The sequence below is a fragment of the Microcaecilia unicolor genome, chromosome 5 (assembly GCF_901765095.1).
Source record: "Microcaecilia unicolor chromosome 5, aMicUni1.1, whole genome shotgun sequence".
Classification (NCBI taxonomy): Eukaryota; Metazoa; Chordata; class Amphibia; order Gymnophiona; family Siphonopidae; genus Microcaecilia; species Microcaecilia unicolor.
The window spans coordinates 37,600,362-37,625,781 of record NC_044035.1 but is presented as its reverse complement, the minus strand read 5'-3'; the positions used below and the strand labels follow the sequence as shown (position 1 = coordinate 37,625,781).

Below are 25,420 nucleotides of genomic sequence, written 5' to 3'. Positions count from 1 at the left end.
ACACACAGAATTTCAATACACAGTGATTCCAAGAAGTGTTTTGTTTCCTGCAGAATTTTCAATCTATTTGATTCAAGGCTTTTGTTAATATACAATGCTACCCCTCCACCAATTCGATCCACCCTATCACTACGATATAATTTTTACCCCGTTATGACAGTGTCCCACTGGTTATCCTCCTTCCACCAGGTCTCAGAGATGCCTAATTTTTCAATACACTACATCAACCGGCTCACCTTTATCCACATGTTTGTTCACACTTTCAAAGAAATGAAGCAAATTGGTGAGGCAAGACTTCCCTTGGCTGAACCCATGCTGACTCTTTCCCATTAAACCACGTTTGTATATGCATTCTGTAATTTTATTCTTTATAATAGTTTACTATTTTGCCCGGCACTGACATCAGGCTTACCAGTCTGTAATTTCCCAGATCACCCCTAGAAACGTTTTTAAAAATTGGCATCACGTTGGCCACCCTCCAATCTTCAGGTACTACAGATGATTTTAACGACGGGTTATATATTACTATCGGCAATTTTATGCTTGAATTCTTTGAGTACCCTTAGATGTATGCCATTCGGTCCAGGTGATTTACTACTCTTCAATTTTTTAAAATTTGGCTCAGTACATCTTCCAGGTTCACAGAGATTTCTTTCAGTTCCTCCACATCATCACCCTTGAAAATAATTTCCTGCACAGGCAGATCTCTTATCTTCTTCCGTAAATACTGAAGCAAAGAATTCATTCAGTTTCTCCGCTATGGCCTTGTTCTCCCTGAGCTCACCTTTTGCTCCATTGTGATCTAATGGTCCCACAGATTCCCTCTCAGGCTTTCTGCTTCTGATGTACCTGAATAAGTTGTTACTGTGAGTTTGTTTCTGTGACAAGTTTCTCTTCATATTCTTTCTTAAGCTTTTTTATTAATGCTTTGCATCTGACTTGCCAGTGCTTATGTTGCTTCTTATTTTCTTCATCTGGGTCCTTTTTCCATTCTTTGAATTATAATCTTTTGGCTGTAATGGCGTCTTTTACTTCATCTTTTAACCATTCTGTCTGATGTTTTCTCTTCTTTTCACCTTTGCAAATACGTGGAATGCATCTGTTCTGGGCTTCCAAGATGGTATTTTTGAATAACGTCCACCCCTGATTTAATGTCCTAACCTTTTATGCCAGTCATTTTAGTTTCTTTTTAACCATTTTCCTCATTTTATTATAGTCACTCTTTCAAAAATTAAATGCAGTTACAGTAGATACACAATATCGACTGTCTCAGCTTTATTTACATGTCAATTCACTCCTTCAATGAAATGTAGTAGATTGGTATATGCTCTGTAATTTTGTTCTTTATAATACTCTCTACCATTTTGCCCGGTGCCTAAGCATGCTCTCGGATCTATAATTTTCCAGATCACCTCTGGAATCCTTTTTAAAAATTGGCGCTACATTGGCCATCCTCCAATCTTCCAGTAACATTCTTGATTTTAAAGATAAGTTACATATTACTAACAATACGTCTGCAAGTTCATTTTTCATTTCTGTTAGTACTCTGGGATGTATACCATCCGGTCCAGGTGACTTGCTACTCTTTTGTTAAATTACCCCATTACATCTTCTAAGGTTACAGAGTTTTTTGTTTTTCTGACTCATCAGCAATGAATACTATTTCTGGCACTGGTATCTCTCCCACATCTTCTTCGGTGAAGACCGAAGCAAAGAATTTATTTAATCTCTCTGCTGGGGCCTGAGCCTACTTAGCAGGGTCTCTTTGCCACATTGGAACTCCTTCTGTTACTAAGTATTTCTAAATGTTTTAACAGTGCTGCGTATATGCTGTGCTGTACAAACAGGTAGAAAAATGCTCTGTTGTTGATGGAATTTATGATGTAGTTGAGAGATGGACATTTGGGAGCAAACGTTTATCCAGAATTGAAGGCAGGATGTTATTCCAGCCTTTTGTCTTCACAACAGCACATTGACTTTGGAGAAGGGGAGCATTCCAAATTTAAGGGTGTTTTTTGGTACCAATCTCTTTGGCATGAATGTCTGATAACTTTGAATGCTTGGCTGTCTTTATAGCTGTCTCTGGGCTTGTGATGGGAGTGATGACACAAGTGCCTAAATAGAACCATCAGTGGATTGATTAGCTGCTGCATTCAGAAAGGTTCTGTGTACGTGTTTGTTGTCATCCTGCTGGCTGGGTGCTCATTATGAATATCCATAAAATTAAAGTGTAAACCACATATTTTTGCAATATCGAATTCATAGTCCTAAATATTTTTCTGTCATTGTTTGTTTACATTGTTCTTCTGCATAACAGTGTAAAATTGTATGGAGTTTATATAGTGTTCAATTTTGAATAAAAAGAATATTAAATAGTAAATTGAAAAATTAAGCAAACAGAACTCGAAGACCCAAGGTATTTAGATTTTTTTTACATTTTAGGCAAAAACTTTCTTGGTGGTGATAGCTGCAGAAATGACATTTCGTGGCCTGGAAATATAGATAACAAGTCATAATAGACAATGATGAAAATGCTGATATGTAAATAAATTTATGGTTCCAGAACTTGAGAGACCCTTAACAGAACCACAGATTCAAGTAGTTTGTAAGCAGAGTTTGGAGGCATTGAACTATTTGCATGAAAACAAGATCATTCACCGGGATCTAAAGGCTGGCAATATTTTGTTTACACTAGATGGTGATATTAAACTTGGTAAGTTTCTTTATTTTTTATTTTTTTATTTTTTACAGTATTAATACTAATTATCTCTCTTCTCCACAGAATGGTGATTGGCTTCGAACAGTAATCAGAGTGTTTACTTGCATCAGTTTCCTTGGTCATTTCCTTTTGCTTTTTCTTGGTTCTGAACTGCTTTAGAATAGCAATATAATTTTGAAAAACTAAGTATCCATTAATATTTAAATGCATTTTGTGGTTAACCAAATCTAACAGGTAACTGTACAAATGATAATGTTAACTCTCTTGTATCTCTTTTGAACTACTTTTAAAGAACGCGTTACTAAATTTTCCCAACTTTTCCTTTTGCAAACCTTTCTTCTTGCCTCAAAACTCTTCTCACCTTTTTCACGGTCCAGTCAATGAGCATCTCATCATACAATGACCTGAAAATACATGAGAGAATTTCAGTATCTTGGATATTTTATAAGTTTTTAAAATGTTTTTCAGACTTCATTTTATGTAGAGATTGTTTTCTGCTGTGCAATCATTTTTGTTTTGAGTTTCTTTAAAAGTGGGGAAGATTTGTTTTCTTAGAATTTGGAATTTTTCAAGTTAAGCTTTATTCTGTAATTTCTTTTATGTTTTGTTGAACATTGCTTTACCTGCTGTTCAGATTCCATTGATAGTCATATGATGCCACTGTGCTTTTACAGCCTAGATATCCCTGACAATTGTAAGTGTGGCAATGTTTTATGTACATTAGCACTAGTGGATCTAAGATGAGAGATTTCTGTGTGTTCCCCTTAGGACACAGTTTTTTGTGATTTGGTAAGTTCTAACAGATCACAGTGCTAGAATTTTCTTAGCCAGTGTATATACATATGTGAAATTAATAGTATGTGATAAATTGTCTTTATATACTGAAGCCTAGGAGAGTGTCAGCTAATGGAAACGCCAGACAAAAGCACCACCAAGTTCTATATTCTACAGTATTATTATAGGCTATAAGTGCTATATTATTATTACGGGCTATAAATAGGCTACTCGATTTGTTAAATATATTTATTTTATTTTCACAGTAGTTTGTAAATAAAATGGTTTTGGATTTATGATATGCTCTTATATTTTTGGGTTTTACCTTTTAAAAGGCAAGTAAACAGGAAAAATATCCATTTATTAACAAATAAAAGCTGTACCCCTTGTCTTATATCTTGAGTTGTGACCTTTTTCTGCCTTGCATCTTACCTTGATTTGGATAAAAGGTAATAAAGGTTGCATTATAAAACAGTAGCTGAAAGATATGGTTAGTGCTATTCAGGGCCACTCGATGAGCTCTTTTTTTTTTTTTTTACTGAATTTGTTAAGGAGATGACTAAATCCACCCTTACGTGTTGCTTGACATCTGTTAAATACTTGCCTGGAAGGTATTGTTTTTTGGTGGTGGTCACTTCAGTGCACAGGGTAAGTGAGCTCCAGGCTCTGATAGATCTACCTTACACGAGATTTCATCATAACACAGTAGTTCTCTGCACACATCCTAAGATCCTTCGTAAGGTGTTTTTGGAATTCCACCTTAACCTGTCAGTTGTCTTACTGATATTCTTCCCCAAATCGCTTGCCCATCCTGATGAAAGCACTCTGCACAATTTGGACTGCAAGACAGCCTTGGCCTTCTGTCTGGACTGGACTAAAGTCCATAGACAGTCTACCCAGCTTTTTGTTTCTTTTGTCCCCCAGCAGGATGGGAGCTGCTATCGGTAATGCATGCTGTCCATTTGACTTGCAGATTGCATCTCCTTTATTTATGCCCAGACTGGACTGAATCTGAAGAGTCATGTCATGGCTCATAACATAAGAGTCATGGCTAAATTGGTATCACACTCTACTACTAGTAGTACTACTTAACATTTCTAGAGCGCTACTAGGGTTACGCAGCGCTGTACAGTTTAACAAAGAAGGACAGTCCCTGCTCACAGGAGCTTACAATCTAAAGGACGAAATGTCAAGTTTGGGCAGTCTAGATTCCTGAATAGAGGTATGGTGGTTAGGTGCCGAAGACGACATTGAAGAGGTGGGCTTTGAGCAAGGATTTGAAGATGGGCAGGGAGGGGGCCTGGCGAATGGGCTCAGGGAGTTTATTCCAAGCATGGGGTGAGGCGAGGCAGAAAGGGCGGAGCCTGGAGTTGGCGGTGGTGGAGAAGGGTATGAAAGGAGGGATTTGTCTTGAGAGCGGAGGTTACGGGTAGGAACGTAGGGGGGAGATGAGGGTAGAGAGGTAGGGAGGGGCTGCAGATCGAGTGCATTTGTAGGTTAGTAGGAGAAGCTTGAACTGTATGTGGTACCTAATCGGAAGCCAGTGAAGTGACTTGAGGAGAGGGGTGATATGAGTATATTGGTCCAGGCGGACCTAAGATGCAGCCTTGCAAAGCTCCTTTATGGAGGCTCAGCGTGGTTTCTGTCCACACATTCACAACTCATTACTTTCTTGAGCAGGAGTCCTGACGTGACAGCTGGTTTGGTCAGACTAACCTTAAGCATTTGTTCAGGGTGTAGAATCCAGCTCCTCTCCCCAGGCCCATTTTGTTTCTGTTCCTAGCTGTTCCCATTAAAAAAAATAAAATGTTCTTGGCCTTGCTAGTTGCAGGCTCTTTTTTCATTTTCCACTTTTTTGTTTCGGGGTAGTTAGGGATTCCCTGATGTGAAAATATCTTATCTTGCTTGTCCTTGGAGAAAGCAAAGTTACCTGTAGCAGGTATTCTCTGAGGACAGCAGGACACATCACATCCCCATTCTCTTCCTCTAGAAGTTGTATTCTATCAGCTAGTGCCCTGGTCTTGCACGATGGTGGCGGGCAAAAATATATGCATATGTGTGGTGCATGTTCCTAAAAGCTTCTGGAAAGAATATGGGGAGCGTCTCCTTTGCAAGTTCTGTTGGATGATACCCAGATGTGTTGATGTGTCCTACTATCCTTCGAGAACATCTACATGTAACATCACTTTGCTTTAGCACCCTTGGATGACCCACTCATGTAACCGATTTTCCTGTTGCAAATAGCTGTAAGTAATTTGAGTTTTCCTTCTTTTTATTTTCTAGCGGATTTTGGAGTGTCAGCCAAAAACACAAAGACATTACAAAGAAGAGATTCTTTTATTGGTACTCCATACTGGTAAGTAGACTGTAACTAACTAGATTTTTTAAAACCTGTTCACGATTTAAAAACAAACAAAAAAAATCACAGTTCCACATACAGAATACTTGTCAGCTGGATAACAGATTGTAGTATTCATTAGATCTAGTATAATGCTAGTAATGGAATCAGTTTCTCTAATACAGGAGTTCTCAAACTGGTCCTTGGGATGTACCCAGCCAGTCAGGCTTTCAGGATGTCCACACTGAATATGTATGAGATAAATTTGCATGCACCACATCCACTGTATGCATGTCTTTCTCATGCATATTCATTGTAGGTATTCTGAAAAGTGACTGGGTGTGTCTCAACTCAGTCTTTTCTTCTAGAAGAATAATGTATCACAGAAAATGCTTTAAAAATGAGAAATAAGAGTATTTTTCTCCAGTTAACAGCATGTCAGCTTTCCCACATTTTATAATTTTTGAGGTTATCAAAAATATGTGATTAGATCTTTACAAATCCTAAAACAGTTACTGAAAATTTGTAAGATTTATTAATGTACAAACTAGACTTCCTGCTCAAGGATAAAAACATTTGAAGGTACAAGTTCAGATAGTCTTTTACAAGAATTGGAAATGTGTTTATAGATTCAATCTACTTGTTTAATCTTTTCAGAGCTCGGCAGACTAAATCCTAACTAAACCCCAAAAAATAACTGTACAAAATGAAAGTTGGGATTTATCTTGGAGTGGAGGAGTGGCCTAGTGGTTAGGGTGGTGGACTTTGGTCCTGAGGAACTGAGTTCGATTCCCACTTCAGGCACAGGCAGCTCCTTGTGACTCTGGGCAAGTCACTTAACCCTCCATTGCCCCATGTAAGCCGCATTGAGCCTGCCATGAGTGGGAAAGCACGGGGTACAAATGTAACAAAATAAATAAATAAAATCTTGATGTCTACTCTAGGCAGAAGTCAGGGGAGCACTTCCAAAAACACGAGGGAGACAGGAGGTCTTCAAATACAGTGTTTATTCCAATAAATACACCTTTGGAGACTCAGTACACCTTGGGGACTCAATATGGAACCGTGTTTTGGCATAGAGCGCCTGCCTCAGGAGTCTAAAACAATATGTTTAAATAGATATACGAAAAACAAACACCCAATCATAAATATGTGAACATATGTCTAAGACAATACATATTTCCTTAGCGTCCCTCCGGACCGGCCCAGGATTGGACTGATGGGTTGTGCACGCCTACCAGCAGGTGGAGACTGAGAAAAAAACTCTGACTCTAGAGAGCCAATGAGAGCCCTGGTCCTGTGACCCTAGCCTCAGTATTTTCTCAGTCTCCCAGCAGGTAGGACGTGAGCCTATTAGTCTCTCTTTTTGGTATTTGTAGATATTTTCTTTATTGGTTCTTCTGTGCCCAGGAATTTTATTGAGGTCATTCCTGATACTAAGTGCCTTAGTGTTCAGCCTCTGGGGTGTTAAACTCGGGTGCCCTGAGTCCCTCCCCCCTATTTCCTCCCCATCTCCCTTCTGGTGTATCCTCAAACAGCATTATTAATAATTAAGGGAAGGGCTACCCTTTCATTGTAAAGGAGTATTGCCTTTGGGAGAGGCAGCCAGTGCTTTAAAAAAAAAAAAAAAAAAGAACTGAACAGCTGAGTTATCTGTTCCCCGCTGACTTAACGAGCAGGCAGCTCTGTCAGGCAGCTCTGGTTTCAACTCTGTGTGGGGTTTTCAGCACCTGTTTAAAAAAAAAAAAGAGCTACGAGATAGGGGAAGCGAACGAAGGCAAGCCAGTACCCTTTTATTGCTCCTGTCAGCCCTCGGGGTTTTTTTAGCTGCCAAATAGGCTGTTTAAAAAGGCGCGAACCGCGTTGCCGCTTTCTCGCGAGTGCTCGCTTGTTTCCGCGATGGCGGAAAAGTTGAAAAGATGTGCAGTCTGTCAGCGTCGGGGGGTTAATGCCTCCGGCGCCTGTAAATTTTGTACAGCGCTTGACATGCCCGCCGTTTCTCTTCCTCCGCCGACTTTGTCTTCGGTTCCTTCGGGGGTTCCGATTTCGCCGTCGCGCTCCCTCGCTCCTAGTTCGGAGGCCTCTTGCTTAGTTCTTGAAGCGCCCGCGGCGAAAGTGGCGCGAACGGCGGCCATTTTGTCTCCTGCTCCTTCAACGTCGGGTGCCGCGTCTGGCCCTTTAAACTCCGCGATTTTGGGAGATTTAAATACGGAGGTCCTGGTACATTCGACAGCCACTCAGGGAGGAGGTTTTCCCCCTGAGTTTGTTATTCAGATGTACCAGGCCTTCCTGATGCAGCGAGAGGGTTCAGCAGCGGGGCTGGCAGGGGCTACAGCGGGGCTGTTAGGGGCTATGGGCAGTTCGGTTCCTACTGCAGCTAAGCCTAGGACATGTGAGTTTCCTTCAGATCTGGTACCAGAGCATAGTTCAGACATGCCTTTTTTGGAGGAAGAGGAAGACTTAGGACCGGCACTTAATGAGCTGGCTTGGGAGGATCCTTCCTCTTTAGATCCTGACACTGTTCCTTTGGGCCAGGGGGAAGATCCCTCGGTGGCTAGAGTGTTTCCTAAGGAAGATTTACAGGATCTTATTGCTATGGTGGCTACTACTTTAAATTTTGATGATCAGCCTCCAGCTTCACAAGTCCGAAAGGTTGATTTGTTGGTTAAGGGCTCTAGGGCTTCCAGCAAGACCTTTCCTATGCATGAGGACATTTGGGATGTCATTAAAGCGCAGTGGGAGGTCCCGGATGCTGCTTTTCGGCCTACTAGATCTATGTCTCGTCTATATCCGGTGCCCGAAGCTGATAAAGCACTTCTTAAGCTCCCAGTGGTTGATGCTGTGGTCTCTGCGGTTACTAAACGCAACACAGTCCCAGTAGATGGAGGAACGGCGCTTAAAGATACGCAAGACAGGCGTTTGGACTCTCTTTTGAAGCATAATTTTGAGGTTTCCTCTTTGGCAGTGCAGGCGGCCATTTGCGGATCTTTAGTGGCCAGGGCCTGTTTTCGTTGGGCCGAGAGAGTCCTGGATAGATCTTCGGATGATCTCGCAGCTATAGATGTCGAGGTGGCAAAGATTGAAACGGGCTCTGCTTTTCTAGCTGATGCTCTGTATGACCTGTTGAGGGCATCTTCTAAATCTTTGGCCCTGGGAGTTGCAGCTCGCCGCTCTCTTTGGTTGAAAGGTTGGTCGGCAGATGCGGCCTCCAAGTCTAAGTTAAGTAAATTTCCCTTTAGGGGTTCATTTTTGTTTGGAGAGGATTTGGACAAATTGGTTCACTCCCTAGGAGACTCTAAGGTGCCTCGTCTCCCTGAAGATCGGCCTCGCCTGTCCAGTCGGGGTGCCTTGTTTGGACGTGGTAGGCTAAGGTCTTTCCGTAGATTTCAGCCTGATAAAGCTTCTCAGCCTCAGAGATCGCGTTTCTTTACCAGGAACCAGTCCTTTCGAGGTTACCGCAGAGGAGGCAGATTCTCAAGCGGCAATTTTCGCTCCCCTGCGCGTACTTCCCAATGAAGGTGCGAGGGCCCCTTCTCTGGTACCTGTCGGAGCTCGGCTTTCTCAGTTTTATCAGAGGTGGGCCCACATTACATCAGATCAGTGGGTCTTGGAGGTGGTTCGAGACGGATATGCCTTAGAATTTGCAAGACCTATTTCAGACGCCTTTCTGGAGTCTCCCTGTCGCTCTCCCCTCAAAGCGCGTGCGGTTCGGGAGACTCTACAGAGGCTCTTAGATCTTCAGGCGATTTATCCAGTTCCTCCTGCCGAGTACAAGCGAGGTCGGTATTCCATTTACTTTGTGGTGCCCAAAAAGGAGGACTCCCATCGTCCTATTCTCGACCTCAAAGCTGTCAATCGCGCTCTCAAGGTCACCAGTTTCCGTATGGAGACCCTTCGGTCAGTCATAGTAGCAGTGCGCAAGGGAGAGTATTTAACAGCCTTGGACCTGACGGAGGCCTATTTGCATATTCCCATTCGTCCTGCTCACCACAAGTTTTTGCGTTTTGCAATTCTAGGCCGGCATTATCAGTTTCGCGCTCTGCCTTTCGGCCTGGCGACGGCGCCGCGCACATTTACCAAAGTGATGGTCGTGGTTGCAGCGGCTCTCAGGAAGGAAGGGATTTTGGTTCATCCCTACCTGGACGACTGGTTGATAAGGGCAAAGTCTTATCAAGAAAGTTGTCAGGTCACGGAGCGAGTAGTAACGTTCCTGCAGTCCCTAGGTTGGGTGGTGAACATAGCCAAGAGCCGTTTGGTTCCCTCTCAGTCTCTAGAGTATTTGGGGGTCACCTTCGATACTGCGAGGGGTCGAGTTTTTCTTCCGCAGGGCAGAATCCTAAAGCTCCGGTCTCAAATTCTGAATTTGATGCATCTGAAAGTACCTTGTGCTCGAGACTATCTTCAGGTTCTCGGTTCCATGGCTGCCTCGATAGAAGTAGTTCCCTGGGCCAGAGCTCACATGAGATCTCTTCAGTGGTCTCTCCTGGCCCGGTGGTCTGCTCAAACAGATTCCCTTCTGATGAGACTGCCTTTGCGGCTCCGGGAGCGAATCTCTCTGTTTTGGTGGCTACGGATGCAGAATCTCACTGTGGGGATGCCGTTGGAGCCTCCGCGGTGGATACCTCTAACAACAGATGCCAGTCTCCGGGGCTGGGGGGCTCATTGCCTGGACAAGTGGGCCCAGGGCCTCTGGTCGCCGCTGGAAGCAGTTCAATCCATCAACTTTCTGGAGACCAGGGCGATTCGGTTAGCTCTGCTGCACTTCGGTTCTCTTCTGGAGGGCACAGCTGTGCGAGTTCTCTCGGACAACGCCTCGGCAGTAGCCTACATCAACCGCAAGGGAGGTACGAGGTGCCGTCTCCTGTGTCGGGAAGCGGAGAGTCTTCTGGCGTGGGCGGAGATTCACCTCACGGCCATCTCAGCCTCGCATGTGGCAGGAGTGGACAACGTGCAAGCAGACTTCCTCAGTCGTCACACTCTCGATCCCGGGGAATGGGCTCTGAGCGATCGGGCGTTTCAGTTGATAGTACAGCGCTGGGGTCTTCCAGTACTAGATCTCTTCGCCTCCAGGCTCAACTCCAAAGTTCCTCGCTTCTTCAGTCGCCGAAAAGATGTAAGGGCGGCAGGGGTAGATGCCCTCTTGCAGCAATGGCCCTCCGGCCTTCTTTACGCGTTTCCTCCATGGCCACTAATAGGTCGTCTCCTACAGAAGATCGAAGACCACGGGGGGCCGATCATTTTGGTGGCACCGGACTGGCCTCGGCGTCCTTGGTACGCGGATCGCCAGCGTCTGTCCGTGGCGTCTCCTCTTCGTCTGCCGGCACACAAGACTTTGCTGGTTCAAGGACCAGTTCCGCATCCAGATCCAGCTCGATTTTGTCTTACGGCTTGGCTCTTGAACGAGCTCGTTTAACTAAGCGAGGATTTTCAACGCCAGTGATTTCTACTATGCTGCAGTCTCGTCGCCGTTCCACCTCTCTAAACTATATTCGCACGTGGAGAATTTTTGAGGATTGGTGTGCAGAAGCTGACATTGTTCCTTTTCGAGCGTCAGTACCTCAGATGTTAGACTTTTTACAGCGAGGTTTTGATAAGGGGCTCTCTCTTTCGTCGCTGAAGGTGCAGGCGGCAGCTCTGTCCTGTTTCAGAGGTAGAATAAGGGGTAAGTCTTTGGCTAGTCTTCCCGAGGTGGCTCGTTTTTTGAAGGGGGTCAGCCTTCTTCGTCCTCCGGTCAGATCGGTTTTTCCATCTTGAGACCTTAATCTGGTGCTTTCGTCGCTGATAAAGCCTCCTTTTGAGCCTTTACAAGCATGTTCTCTGAAGGATTTAACGCTTAAGACGGTGTTTTTGGTGGCTATCGCGTCAGCTAGAAGAGTCTCAGAGTTGCAAGCTTTTTCCTGTAGATCTCCATTTCTGGAATTTTCTAAAGAGCGAGTGGTCCTTCGGCCGGTTCCTTCCTTTTTGCCTAAGGTACTATCTCGGTTTCATATGTCCCAGTCGGTTTTTCTTCCTATTCTGGGATCCTCATCCGGAACGCAGGAGCAGCGAAAGTTGCATACTCTGGATGTTAGGAGAGTACTTAAACGGTATCTTGCGGTTACGGAGGACTTCCGTCGCTCGGACCGCCTCTTTCTGCTGTTTGCTGGTCACCGCAAGGGCCTGGCAGCTTCTAAGCCTACTTTGTCTCGGTGGATCAAAGAAACGATAGCGTCTGCTTATCTCTTGGCAGACAGACCAGTTCCGACAGCGCTTAAAGCTCATTCTACCCGGGGGCAGGCAGCCTCGTGGGCGGAGTGTTCCTTGGTGCCTCCAGCGGAGATCTGTAAGGCGGCGACTTGGTCGTCACTTCATTCTTTCTCTAAGCATTACAGGCTAGATGTATAGTGTCGTCAGGAGACCGTCTTTGCATCTCGCGTACTCACAGCGGGTTTGCTGGGGTCCCTCCCTTAGGGCTACTGCTTTGTTACGTCCCATCAGTCCAATCCTGGGCCGGTCCGGAGGGACGCTAAGGAAGGAGAAATTAGACCTTACCTGCTAATTTGCTTTCCTTTAGTCCCTCCGGACCGGCCCAGGTCCCTCCCGTGTTCTATGGTTCTCAACTTTACTGTGTACAGAGATGCAACTGTCGGCTACAGAGCTGTTCTGCTAGTTAGACAGTTAAAGGAGATACATTATGGTCTATAAGAAATACATTATGTTCTACAAGTTAAATGTTTTGCAAGTTCTCTGGTTATTCAGTTCATAATATTATACAACTTGCACAGTTTATGGGATACACATTTCTGTACATAATTGGCCATGCCACGGCTCTGAACCGAGTTGTTGGTGCGCTCAGTGTCACGGCGAAGCCGTAGTTTAAGCACGTTGGTTTCTCTTGTGCTTCCTGGCTGCTTAAATTCCTCAGGGCACAGAATATAGGTCCTTCTTTTCCTTTCTGCTTGGTTATTCAAATACTGAGGCTAGGGTCACAGGACCAGGGCTTTCATTGGCTCTCTAGAGTCAGAGTTTTTTTCTCAGTCTCCACCTGCTGGTAGGCGTGCACAACCCATCAGTCCAATCCTGGGCCGGTCCGGAGGGACTAAAGGAAAGCAAATTAGCAGGTAAGGTCTAATTTCTCCGTATGCACAAAACAATTTTGTAAAATCATATTAAAAGTAATAGAGCTCTAAAAATGATTTACAAGAGCCAAAAAAGATGAGACTAAATAATCAAATCAAATGTAGTATGAGGTTGAGAAATTGCATGATGTAAAACACCATAAGAAAAAAGCAATACAAATGATTCGATCCAAATAAAATACAATACATACGTTCAGATCGGCATAATTCAGTAAAAGAACACTGATAAATCCAGAAATACAAAGTGATTGATTATGACATTTTTACCCCGCATTAGCCTGAGAATGACTCGGGTTCAATGTGGCTTACATAGCAAACAAATGAAAGAATACATTGTAAGAATATATAAACAGATACTAAAAAGTACAACATATAATACTGTAACATAACATAGTAACATAGTAGATGACGGCAGAAAAAGACCTGCATGGTCCATGCAGTCTGCCCAACAAGATAAACTCATATGTGTATACCTTACCTTGATTTGTACCTGCCTTTTTCAGGGCACAGACTGTACAAGTCTGCCCAGCAGTATTTCCCGCCTCCCAACCACCAGTCCCGCCTCCCATCACCGGCTCTGGCACAGACCATATAAGTCTGCCCTCCACTATCCTCGCCTTCCAACCACCAACCCTTCTTTCCCCACCTGCTCTGCCACCCAATTTTGGCTAAGCTTCTGAGGATCCATTCCTACTGCACAGGATTCCTTTATGCATATCCCATGCGTGTTTGAATTCCGTTACCGTTTTCATCTCCACCACCTCCTGCGGGAGGGCATTCCAAGCATCCACCACCCTCTCCGTGAAAAAATACTTCCTGACATCTTTCCTGAGTCTGTCCCCCTTCAATCTCATTTCATGTCCTCTCGTTCTACCGCCTTACCATCTCCGGAAAAGATTTGTTTGCGGATTAATACCTTTCAAGTATTTGAATGTCTGTATCATATCACCCCTGTTCCTCCTTTCCTCCAGGGTATACATGTTCAGGTCAGCAAGTCTCTGCTCATACGTCTTGGAACGCAAATCCCATACCATTCTCGTAGCTTTTCTTTGCACCGCTTCCATTTTTTTAACATCCTTCGCAAGGTACGGCCTCCAAAACTGAACACAATACTCCAGGTGGAGCCTCACCAACGACTTGTACAGGGGCATCAACACTTCCTTTCTTCTGCTGAGTATACCTCTCTCTATACAGCCTAGCAACCTTCTCGCTACGGCCACCGCCTTGTCACACTGTTTTGTCGCCTTCAGATCCTCGGATACTATCACCCCAAGATCCCTCTCCCCCTCAGTACCTATCAGACTCTCACCACCTAACACATAAGTCTCTCGTGGGTTTCTACTCCCTAAATGCATCACTTTACATTTCTTCGCATTGAATTTTAATTGCCAAACCTTAGACCATTCTTCTAGCTTCCTCAGATCCTTTTTCATGCTTTCCACGCCCTCCCGGGTGTCCACTCTGTTGCAAATCTTAGTATCATCTGCAAATAGGCAAACTTTACCTTCTAACCCTTCGGCAATGTCACTCACAAATATATTGAACAGAATGGGCCCCAGCACCGATCCCTGAGTCACTCCACTACTCACCTTTCCCTCCAAGCGAACTCCATTTACCACCACCCTCTGTCATCTGTCCGTCAACTAGTTCTTAATCCAGTTCACCACTTTGGGACCTATCTTCAGCCCATCTAGTTTATTTAAGAGCCTCCTGTGGGGAACTGTGTCAAAAGCTTTGCTAAAATCTAAGTAGTTTACGTCTATAGCACATCTGATTCAATTCTCCAGTTACCCAATCAAAGAATTCAATGAGATTCGTTTGGCACGATTTCCCTCTGGTAAAACCATGTTGTGTCGGATTTTGCAATTTATTGGCTTCCAGGAAATTCACTATCACTTCCTTCAGCATCGCTTCCATTACTTTTCCAATAACCGAAGTGAGGCTTACCGGCCTGTAGTTTCCAGCTTCTTCCCTATCACCACTTTTGTGAAGAGGGACCACCTCTGCCGTTCTCCAATCCCTCGGAACCTCTCCCGTCTCCAAGGATTTATTAAACAAATTTTCAAGAGGACCCGCCAGAACCTCTCTGAGCTCCCTCAATATTCTGGGCTGGATCCCGTCCGGTCCCATGGCTTTGTCCACCTTTAGCTTTCCAAGTTGTTGATACACACTCTCTTCCGTGAACGGTGCTATATCCATTTCATTCTCAGGTGTACTTTTGCCAGTCCCTCGCGGTTCTTCTCCAGGATTTTCTTCAGTGAAAACAGAACAAAAGTATCTATTTATCAAATTGGCTTTTTCTTCATCATTATCTACATACATAACATTGGCTTAATAAATCAGAATTAACATATATGGTTAATTAACCCAGATGCAACTTTTCATAAGAGTAGAAGAATAAAGAAGATGATTCAACCATAATGACATTAATAAATAAGTGAAGGTAAAAGGATACAGGTACAATAGATTAGAGCTAGATAGGATTAGGGATATTCCTTGCTGGGGGGATAACCTTTTTGGTGAGAAAGTAGAGGATCTGGTTGGCCAGCTCAAGAAGCACAATGATGCTATGGATTCTCTCTCCCGCCGGACATATTCTGTTACTAACTCCTCATCTAGGAGGTTTTTCGGAGGGAAGAGGAGTGCTCCCTATTCCTATCTTAGGCATAGGTACACTCCTGCTTCTCGGCAGCCTGTCCAGGCTCAGTCCTAGCGCGCTTGTTCTCGTCAACAGCATGCGCCTAAGGCCTCTGCGGCTCCCCAGCAAAAACAAGGGACGGGCTTTTGACTGGCTCCAGTTCAGCATAGCCTTAGTAAAAGTGTCCGTGCCGGACGACTTGCCGGTCGGGGGAGGTTGATATTTTTTCACCAAAGTTGGCCTTTCATAACCTCCGACCGGTGGGTTCTTCAAATAATCCGGTCAGGATACACCCTCAATCTGGAATCCAAACCTCCAAATTGTCCACCGGGAGCTCATTCTTACAGTTCCCAGCACAAACAGGTACTTGCAGAGGAACTCTCCGCCCTTCTGAAGGCCCAGGCGGTCAAACCCGTTCCACCAGGGGAAGAAGGGCTGGGATTCTATTCCAGGTACTTCCTTGTGCAAAAGAAAACAGGGGGGATGCGTCCCATCCTAGACCTAAGGGCCCTGAACATATATCTTGTCCGAGAAAAGTTCAGGATGGTTTCCCTAGGCACCTTCTTCCCATGATTCAGGAAAACGATTGGCTATGCTCTCTGGATTTAAAGGATGCTTACACACACATCTTGATACGTCCAGCTCACAGGAAGTATCTTCAATTTCGGCTGGGAACACAGCACTTTCAGTACCATGTACTGCCTTTTGGCCTGGCGTCTGCGCCCAGAGTGTTTACCAAATGCCTAGCTGTAGTTACAGTGTCGCTACGCAGACTGGGAGTGCATGTGTTTCCTTATCTAGACGACTGGCTGCTGAAGAGCACCTCGAAGGAGGGTGCTCTAGTCCATGCTACTGGGGTTCGTCATAAATTATCCCAAGTCCCATCTCACCCCAGTCCAAGCATTGGAATTCATTGGAGCCCTGTTGAACACTCAGACAGTTCGAGCTTATCTTCCCGAGGCAAGGGCGGACAATCTTCTGTCCCCGGTGTCCGTGGTGTGAGCATCTCACCAGGTCACGTCTCGGCAGATGTCGAGACTTCTGGGGCACATGGCCTCCACAGTTCATGTCACGCCCATGGCACAAGAGATCAGCTCAATGGACCCTAGCTTCCCAGTAGTTTCAAGCTTTGGGGGATCTAGAGGATGTCATCCAACTGTCCACCGACTTTCGGAATTCTCTCCACTGGTGGACGATTCGATCCAATTTGACCATGGGACGACCATTCCAAGTTCCTCAGCCACGAAAAGTGCTGACGACGGATGCATCTCTCCTGGGGTGGGTAGCTTATATAGATGGGCTCCACACTCAGGGAGCCTGGTCCTTTCAGGAAAGAAGGCTGCAGATCAACCTCCTGGAATTAAGTGCGATCTGGAATGCTCTAAAGGCTTTCAGAGATCGGCTGTCCAACCATATCATTTTAATTCAGACAGACAATCAGGTTGCCATGTATTACACCAACAAGCAGAGGGGCACCGGATCTCGCCCTCTGTGCCAGGAAGCCGTCCAGATGTCGCTTTGGGCTCGCTGTCACGGCATGTTCCTCCAAGCCATTTACCTGGCAGGTGTAAACAACAGTGTGGCCGACAGGTTGAGCAGGATAAATCAACCTCACGAGTGGTCACTGAACATGGGAGTAGTCTGCAAGATCTTCCGAGCGTGGGGCACCCCTTTGGTGGATCTTTTTGCCACTCAGATCAATCTCAAAGTCCCTCAGTTCTGTTCCATGCTTCAGGCCCACGACAGACTAGCATCAGATGCCTTTCTCCTACATTGGGGGACAGGCCTTCTGTATGCGTATCCTCCCAAACCTCTAGTACGGAAGACTTTGCTGAAACTCAAGCAAGATTGCGGAACCATGATCCTGATCGCACCCTTCTGGCCACATCAGATTTGGTTCCCTCTTCTTCTGGACTTGTCCTCCATTTCTGTTGATCCTAACAGGAGGGGAGTCGCCATCGGAAAACACACAATCTTCAATTGGCTAGCAGATTGCATATCCTTCATACTACTCCCAAGCTGGGCTGACTCTAGAGGGTTATGTCACGGCTCACAATGTTAGAGCCATGGCTGTTTCAGTGGCTTACTTAAAGTCAGCCTCCATTGAGATTTGTAAGGCTGCAATGTGGTCATCAGTCCACACATTTATATCTCATTACTGCCTCCAGCAGGACACCCGACATGACAGCTGGTTTGGGCAGTCGGTGCTGCAGAATCTGTTTGGGGTTTAGAATCCAACTCCACCCCACTAGACACATTTTTTTTGTTCTGTTCCAGGCTGCACTTTGTTAGTTGTTTTTGGTTTCAGGTCAATCTATGTTATGTCTTCACCGTTGCGAGGCCCAATTGACCAATGTTCATTGTTTTGAGTGAACCTGGTTGCTAGGGATACCCCATATGTGAGAACAAGCAGCCTGCTTGCCCTTTCAGAAAGCGAAGATACTTACCTGTAGCAGGTATTCTCCAAGGACAGCAGGCTGATTGTTCTCACAAACCCGCCCACCTCCCCTTTGGAGGAGTTGTTTGTTATTATTTGCTTTTTGATTAAACTGAGTGGGCGGGAAATCGGTCTGTGTATGTGTGGTGCGTGGTGCACGCTGCACGTGCGCCAGAAGACTGGCAAAAGTTTTTACATACTTTGCTGGCAAAATGCTGGTTCCCTGGCCGACGCAGACGTCGACCCACATGTGAGAACAATCAGCCTGCTGTCCTCGAATAACTGCTACAGGTGTGTATCTTCGCTTTATCTTGTTGGGCAGAATGGATGGACCATACAGATCTTTATCTGTCATCATTTACTATGTTACTATGTTATTGCACCTTTTACACATACGCTTTTCACCATTTCTTTCCACACTGCTTTCTTTTTTTTATTTTTTTTTTATTACATTTGTACCCTGCGGTTTCCCACTCATAGCAGTTTCAATGCGGCTTACATATTATATACAGGTACTTATTTGTACCTGGGGCAATGGAGGGTTAAGTGACTTGCCCAGAGTTACAAGGAGCTGCCTGTGCCTGCAGTGGGAATCGAACCCAGTTCCCCAGGACCAAAGTCTACCACTCTAACCACTAGGCCACTCCTCCACTGCACCTTTTATGTAATTCACGTTCTCTTTTTTATGCAGATAGGCAACCTCCCTAGAGGCATTTTCATTACGTATCTGGTGAATATGACTTCACTATTTTTGGTACTTTCGGACAAACATTCGTTATTTTTTGACACAGTACCTTTAGGTTTGCTGCAGTTATGTTTTATCACGTCCAGCCTCTGTGCACTTCTATTCCAGCATTACACACGCAGATGGACTACCAGTTCCTAGTATGTTTTCTGTATCCTGTTTTTTGTTTCCATTTTCAAGACACTTTTCACTTAAGCACTTTGTTCAGAATTTCCTCATATTCTTTTGACCTTGGACAATTGGAGTCCAGCATCAAACACGCAGATACGCTGCTCTGGAACTCTTTCCGGAGGATGTAGTAGTTAGTGTATCTGGATTTAAAAAAGATTTGAACAAGTTCCTGCAAGAAAAGTCCATTGTCTGCTACTGAGACAGACTTGGGGAAGCTGCTACTATTGTGTTTCTGTAGGTATTTGTGACCTGGATTGGCTACTGTAGGAAACAGAATACTGGGCTAGATAGACTATTGGTATAACCCAGTATGACTATTATGTTCTGGTATGTCTCCCGCATTTCGTTTTATTTTCGAGGTCGTTTTCACTGAGGCACAACATCTGTTGGTATCCTCTGGACACTTTAATGTTAAGTTTTACTGGTTATTTATTCCATAGGTCTTTCTGATACACAGCCATTTTTGTCTACCTAGTTTCAGGTTAGGTTTTTTTTTTAATCTATGTTTACTTTGTTCACATTCCTGTTCTGTTTTTTGTTTTCTGTTATGTAATACACTCGCTAGTACTTTTTGATATAATTTTAGTCTGTTGTTTTTCTCATGTTTTTTCACTATATCTTGCAATTTACTAAAGAGACATGCTTACTGTAAGATACTATCCTTTGATGTTTCTTCACCACACCAACCCTCTTTAGGAACATTGATTCTCCTTGCTCCTTACGTGTCATGTTTCATTTTGTATTCTCCTTTATCGGTCCCTTCACTATTTATTGCAGTTTTTACTGTAATACATTTAATGTAATTGTGACCTTATGCATTATGTGTTACTATTTTTTTCTTTATTTAAAACATTTCTATACCACCTAAAAACCTAGGTGATTTCCATAATAACATACATAATACCCTTAACAATAAAACAGTAAAAATTATACACAAGAGACATACATCTTTATGCAGACCCTAAGACATAGAAATTCATATCATCACAGTCTCAAAAATAAAATTCCACAAACCACTGTATCTTCAAACCAATGATATCAATATACTATAGCAGGTTTAAATCCCTAATATAATCTATATTACTGGATTCATATCACTTTATGTGTCTGGATTTATCAATGTTGTTTCACTTAATTATGCTGATCTGAATGCATATATTTTATTTTCATTGTATCATTTGTATTGCTTCTTTCTTATGGTGTTTTACAACATGCAACTTCTCAACCTTATACTACATTTGATTGGATCATTCAGTCTTGTCTTTTTTGCTCTTGTAAATCATTTTTAGTGCTTTTTTATTTCTTAATATGATTTAAATATGTAGATGCATAATCTGCAGTTTTTCAAATTTTACAAAGTATAATTGTTTCATGCATACATGTATACAAATATATCTTTTTAGACATGTCACATATTTATGATTTTTTGTGTGTTTTTGGCATATGTATTTATATATATATATATATATATATATATATATATTGTTTTAGACTTCTGAGACAGCTGCTCAGCACCAAAATATGATTCCATGTCAAGTCTCTAAGGCATATTGAGCCTCCAAAGGTGTATTTTATTGAAATAAACACTGTTTGAAAATCTTGTCTCCCTCGTGTTTTTGAAAGTGCCACTTTGTCCATCCTACTCTCTTGATGTCTTATGCTGTACTCGTAGGGGTCGGCGTCCCCCCCACTTTACTTAGCTTTTTTCTCCTTGTTACTCTAGACAGAAGCCATAGAAAAGGAATAAGGTTTTAAGACAGGAAGTTTTAAGTGATGGTCCTACATTATTTAAATATCTTGCAAAAACTCATTTAAATTTAAAGATTGTATTTTGGGATCCAAAACAGTTATCAGCTTTGAGTCATATTACCTTGCAATTTGAATCTCAAGGATCAGTTTTATTGTGTGACAATAAATCCATTCAGCCCTAATCCCAATTACTATTAGACATGATAATATACTGTATGAATAGTGGTATAATGTGTTGTTATTATTCTGTATATTAAGACCTCATGCCACAGTGCATGTTGGGAGTGGGTAGAAGAGATGGACCTGATAGAGTGGGCAAACAAGTTGAACAGTCAATATTTTGCCTCCATGCTCTTGAGAATCTTCAAGCCATCCACACCATTGATAAGTCTTTATGGGCACTTTTCTGTTGCATCTCTTGGGATCTTGTATTTATGGTTCTAGCTCTCAATCACTCTTAAATTATGTTTTGTTATTCCTCTGATACATTGTCAAATTATATTTTTTTGTTGTTTTAATAATCGTTTGTTGCAGAGAAAGTTAGCAGGATATCTGATCCAAATTGGAGGGAGGACAGTAAGCATAGTGAGAATGTGTTCTGTTACTAAAAGCATGGTTTGTAATTTCTTATTTTGATGAGAGGGGTTGTCTCACAGTAGGGCTGTCTTGGAAAGCAGCATGGTGTGATGTGCCATGGCAACTAGCAAGCAGGTGGTTATGTTGCATTGGTCGGGGCCTGACTGGCTCCTACTACTACTACTACTACTACTATAAATCACTTCTATAGCGCTACCAGTCGTACGCAACGCTTTACAATTGAACGTGAAGAAGAAAGACAGTCCCTGCTCAAAAGAGCTTACAATCTAAATCAGCACAAACAAACAGGACCAAAAAGGATAAGGGAAGGACAGACAGAAGGACACAGTAGGATAAGATAAAAGTTACAGGTCAGGAGTCGAAAGCAGCATCAAACAGGTAGGCCTTTAGCCTGGATTTGAAGGCAGCCAGGGATGGAGCTAGACGTAATGGCTCAGGAAGCCTATTCCAGGCATAAGGTGCGGCGAGATAGAAGGAGCGGAGTCTGGAGTTAGCGATGGAGGAGAAGGGTACAATCAGGAGAGATTTGCCTAGTGAACGGAGTTTTAGGGAAGGAGTGTAGGGAGAGATGAGGGTGGAGAGGTAGTGAGGGGCTGCAGAGTGAATGCACTTATAGGTCAATAAGAGGAGCTTGAATTGAATACGGAAATGGATAGGGAGCCGGTGAAGTAATTTCAGGAGAGGGCTGATATGGGCATAATGACTTCGGCGAAATATTAGTTGTGTGGCAGAGTTTTAAACAGATTGAAGAGGAGAGAGATGTCTCAGTGGAAGACCTGAGAGAAGCAAGTTGCAGTAGTCTAAGCAAGAGGTGATGAGAGTGTGGTTGAGGGTTCTGATAGCGTGTTCAGAAAAGAAAGGGCGAATTTTGGCGATGTTATAAAGGAAGAAACGACAGGTTTTAGCAATCTGTTGAATATTGGCTGAGAAGGAAAGGGAGGAGTCGAAGATGGCCCCAAGGTTGCGAGCAGACGAGACAGGAAGAATGAGCGTGTTGTCGACAGAAATAGAGAATGGGGGAAGGGGAGAGGTTGGTTTAGGAGGGAAGATAAGGAGTTCAGTTTTGGACATATTGAGTTTCAGGTGGTGGTAAAACATCCAGGTAGCAATGTCAGAGAGGCAGGCAGATATCTTGGACTGGATTTCTGCCGAGATTACTGGTGTGGAGAGGTAGATCTAGGAGTCATCATCGTAAAGGTGATACTGAAAGCTTCTGGGAGGTGTAAACTGGGTACAGCTACACTAATTGGCATACTAGCCCAAAAGTCATGGCAGATGCCCCCAGTGGTCTTGTGTTCAGCATAGCTACAATCGGTAGAGGCAATTTCATCTTGATTCTACTAGAGCAGAGGAGCATGTGCTGGGTAGAGTTCATAATCAAGGGACTTGTTGGGAGCTCGGTGATTATGGAGGCTTGTTAGGAGCCTGATGATCATGCACTGTGTGCAGTTAGGCCAGTAGAGTGCACCCTAGCTTAGGCAGGAGCCTCATTATAGGAGTCAGTCCAGCTGCTAACTCAGTGGGCACAGAGGAGTACAAGAATAAACTACTTAACTGAGACAGCAGGAAATTTGAGAATGGGAATAAATATAATTGGAGGAACTATTGATGCATATGTCTGAAAATAAAGTTATGGTCTCTTACTGCTGAATCTAACTGATTCTTAACACTGGATGGAGTCCGCAAGAGGAATAAGAGGCAAGGCTAATAGTCACAACTATCCATGTTACTGCAATTGTTTCGGGTCTGCTTCTTTATCTGTTCAATCTATTTTTGTCTGTTCTATTTCTGGTTTTATACTAATTTAACTTAGTAATATAAGGAACCACAGCAGGTAAAGACCAACAAGGCCCATCTAGTCTGCCCAGTAAGGTAAATAAAACAATATTAGCTATTTCTTATTTTATCTGTATGTTTTATTTTATTACTTTAATTATTATAGTTATCTGTATATCAGAATAATCTGTGTTATAAAACTGGGTAATGGTTAAGATAATGAAATTTTGGCTCTAAGATATTGTTACTGTATTGCAGTCACTGTTGATTCTGTAGTTATATATGAATTTTCTTTTGTATCCAGGATGGCTCCCGAAGTGGTGATGTGTGAGACATCTAAAGACAAACCTTATGACTACAAGGCTGATATTTGGTCTTTGGGCATCACTTTGATTGAGATGGCTCAAATAGAACCACCTCACCATGAGTTAAATCCAATGAGGGTGTTGCTAAAAATTGCAAAATCTGACCCTCCTACACTGGCACAGCCCTCAAAATGGTAAGACGTTTTATTTCATGGTGTTTTTCCTGCTTCTGAACATGGATCACTAATACAGATACTCAATAATAATAATCTGATCAGTGCTTCGAAAATGTCCTTAGATTTCTAATAGCCCTAGTATGTGCAAAATATTTAAAATAATTGGAATAGGTCTTTTATAATTTGGAATAATTATGGCTCATTTGACGTCATCATGTTATTGTTAGTTTTATTTAATCATCAATCCAAGTAATGGAAAATCACTCTTAATTTTATAGTAATATTTATATGAAAGAAATGGTACCTGGCAAAATAGCGCTGTCAAAAAAGCCCCTGACAACCCCTCACAAAAGGCTTGTCCACAGTTTGGCCCCCGACAAATGAGTCCCCCAACTAAAGGGCTCACCCCTGATTATTTTACCTGTTCTGCTGCTGCAACTGTGTGTCTTCCTGGGTCCTGCTGTTGCTTTGAGCTGAGAGTTTGTCTCCCCTTTGCCACCCTAGTTTCAGTGCTCACTGTCCGGAAAGTCTCCCTCTTCCTCCTGCCTGCCCTGCATCCTCCATTGTTCTTGTGTGCTGGCAGCAGCCTCGGCAAGGAAAACAAGCTGCTTCAGCCGGCCCCGGAAGTGTTCCTTCTATTGTGACACAAATTCCTATGGCTGCATAGGTAAGACACAACATAGAGAACACTTCTAGGGCTGGCTGAAGCAGCTTGTTGATGCAGCTGGTGGCCCACAGGAATATTGGAGGATTGCTAGGGGTGGGAGGGGGAGCGAGAGATACAAGACTGCACAGGGAAGGCCGGGGGAAGAGGGCAACATGCTGGACTTTGTTGAGAGATGGGTGGAAAGGAAAGGTTAGAGATGCATTTCCAGACCATGGGAAGAGAAGGAAGGGAGAGGGATGCCAGAATGAAGGGAATGGGATAGTGGGACAGAGATGACAGAACCACTGGCGGTGCGGAGAGAAAGATGCTATACTGGAGAAGGAGTTGAAGAAAGAGAGCTCAGATGAGTGAGTGGAGAATAGAGGGGGATAAGGTGCTGGACCCCCAGAGGGAAGAAGACAAGAGTTTTTACCATACTGCTTATTTTTGTGAAGGGTTATTTTGTCAAGGGCCATTTTGTGCTATTTTGTCGGAGCTATTTTGTCCAGGCTATCATGTCGGGGTGCCGAAAGAAATCCACTTTGGAATATGCCTTCTCAGATGACAAGCAAGACAGTCATATTACTACAGATGGGTTTCATCAGCAGAGCCCCCAGTGTGAACACCACCCATTCTAATTTTTCTAGAAGTCTTTGGTAGCCCTAACTGCGCATGTGTGCGTGCCTGCCTGCCTTAACTGTGTGGGACCAGTAATTGTTATATTTCTGTGGAGCACAGAGGACTTTTTTCAGTGTGTTCTCTTCAACATGGCTTTTTTTCATTGGTGGCCTTCCCTGCCTTTCGGCTTTGTGCTATGAGTCCATTACATTACATTTTGCACTTCTATGCGGTGCACAATCCAAAGAAGCAGGACAGAACCCTCGAAGTACGTTTCTGGCGCGGGACTTTCCCTTTCTCCCTTTTAGTTTTTTTTTTTTTTTTTCCTCCTAGTCCCTTTTAGATTTTTTGGCCTTTTAAAGTTTCCTTTGTTTTTTTTTTGTTTTTTTTTGCAGTTCTACAACCTGCTTAGGCCTGAGCTTCCCAGCTGAGAAAACTCCCAGTAGTTTTATGAAATGTTCCCATTGCAGCAAGGTCATGTCTGTGACTGACCATCAAAGCTGGTGCTTGCTGTACCTCGGACCCGACCATAAAGTCTCTGATTGTAAGCTCTGACCTCAAATGCAGAAAAGGGCCCTAAAGAGTTGAGGAGAAGTCCTGCACAAAAGACTTT

At 43.5% G+C, this 25,420-nt stretch overlaps 1 protein-coding gene across 3 annotated transcripts in view; it reads left to right on the top strand.

Moving 5' to 3' along the window:
* The window catches only part of SLK (STE20 like kinase), a 322,672-nt gene that overhangs the window by 56,426 nt on the left and 240,826 nt on the right, over positions 1 to 25,420 (top strand). For all 3 annotated transcript variants that reach the window (XM_030202789.1, XM_030202788.1, XM_030202790.1), the window contains exons 4-6: positions 2,564 to 2,713; positions 5,777 to 5,849; positions 23,367 to 23,561. In XM_030202789.1, coding sequence (XP_030058649.1) covers positions 2,564 to 2,713; positions 5,777 to 5,849; positions 23,367 to 23,561 — 418 coding nt within the window. The remainder of the gene's footprint in view (positions 1 to 2,563; positions 2,714 to 5,776; positions 5,850 to 23,366; positions 23,562 to 25,420) is intronic.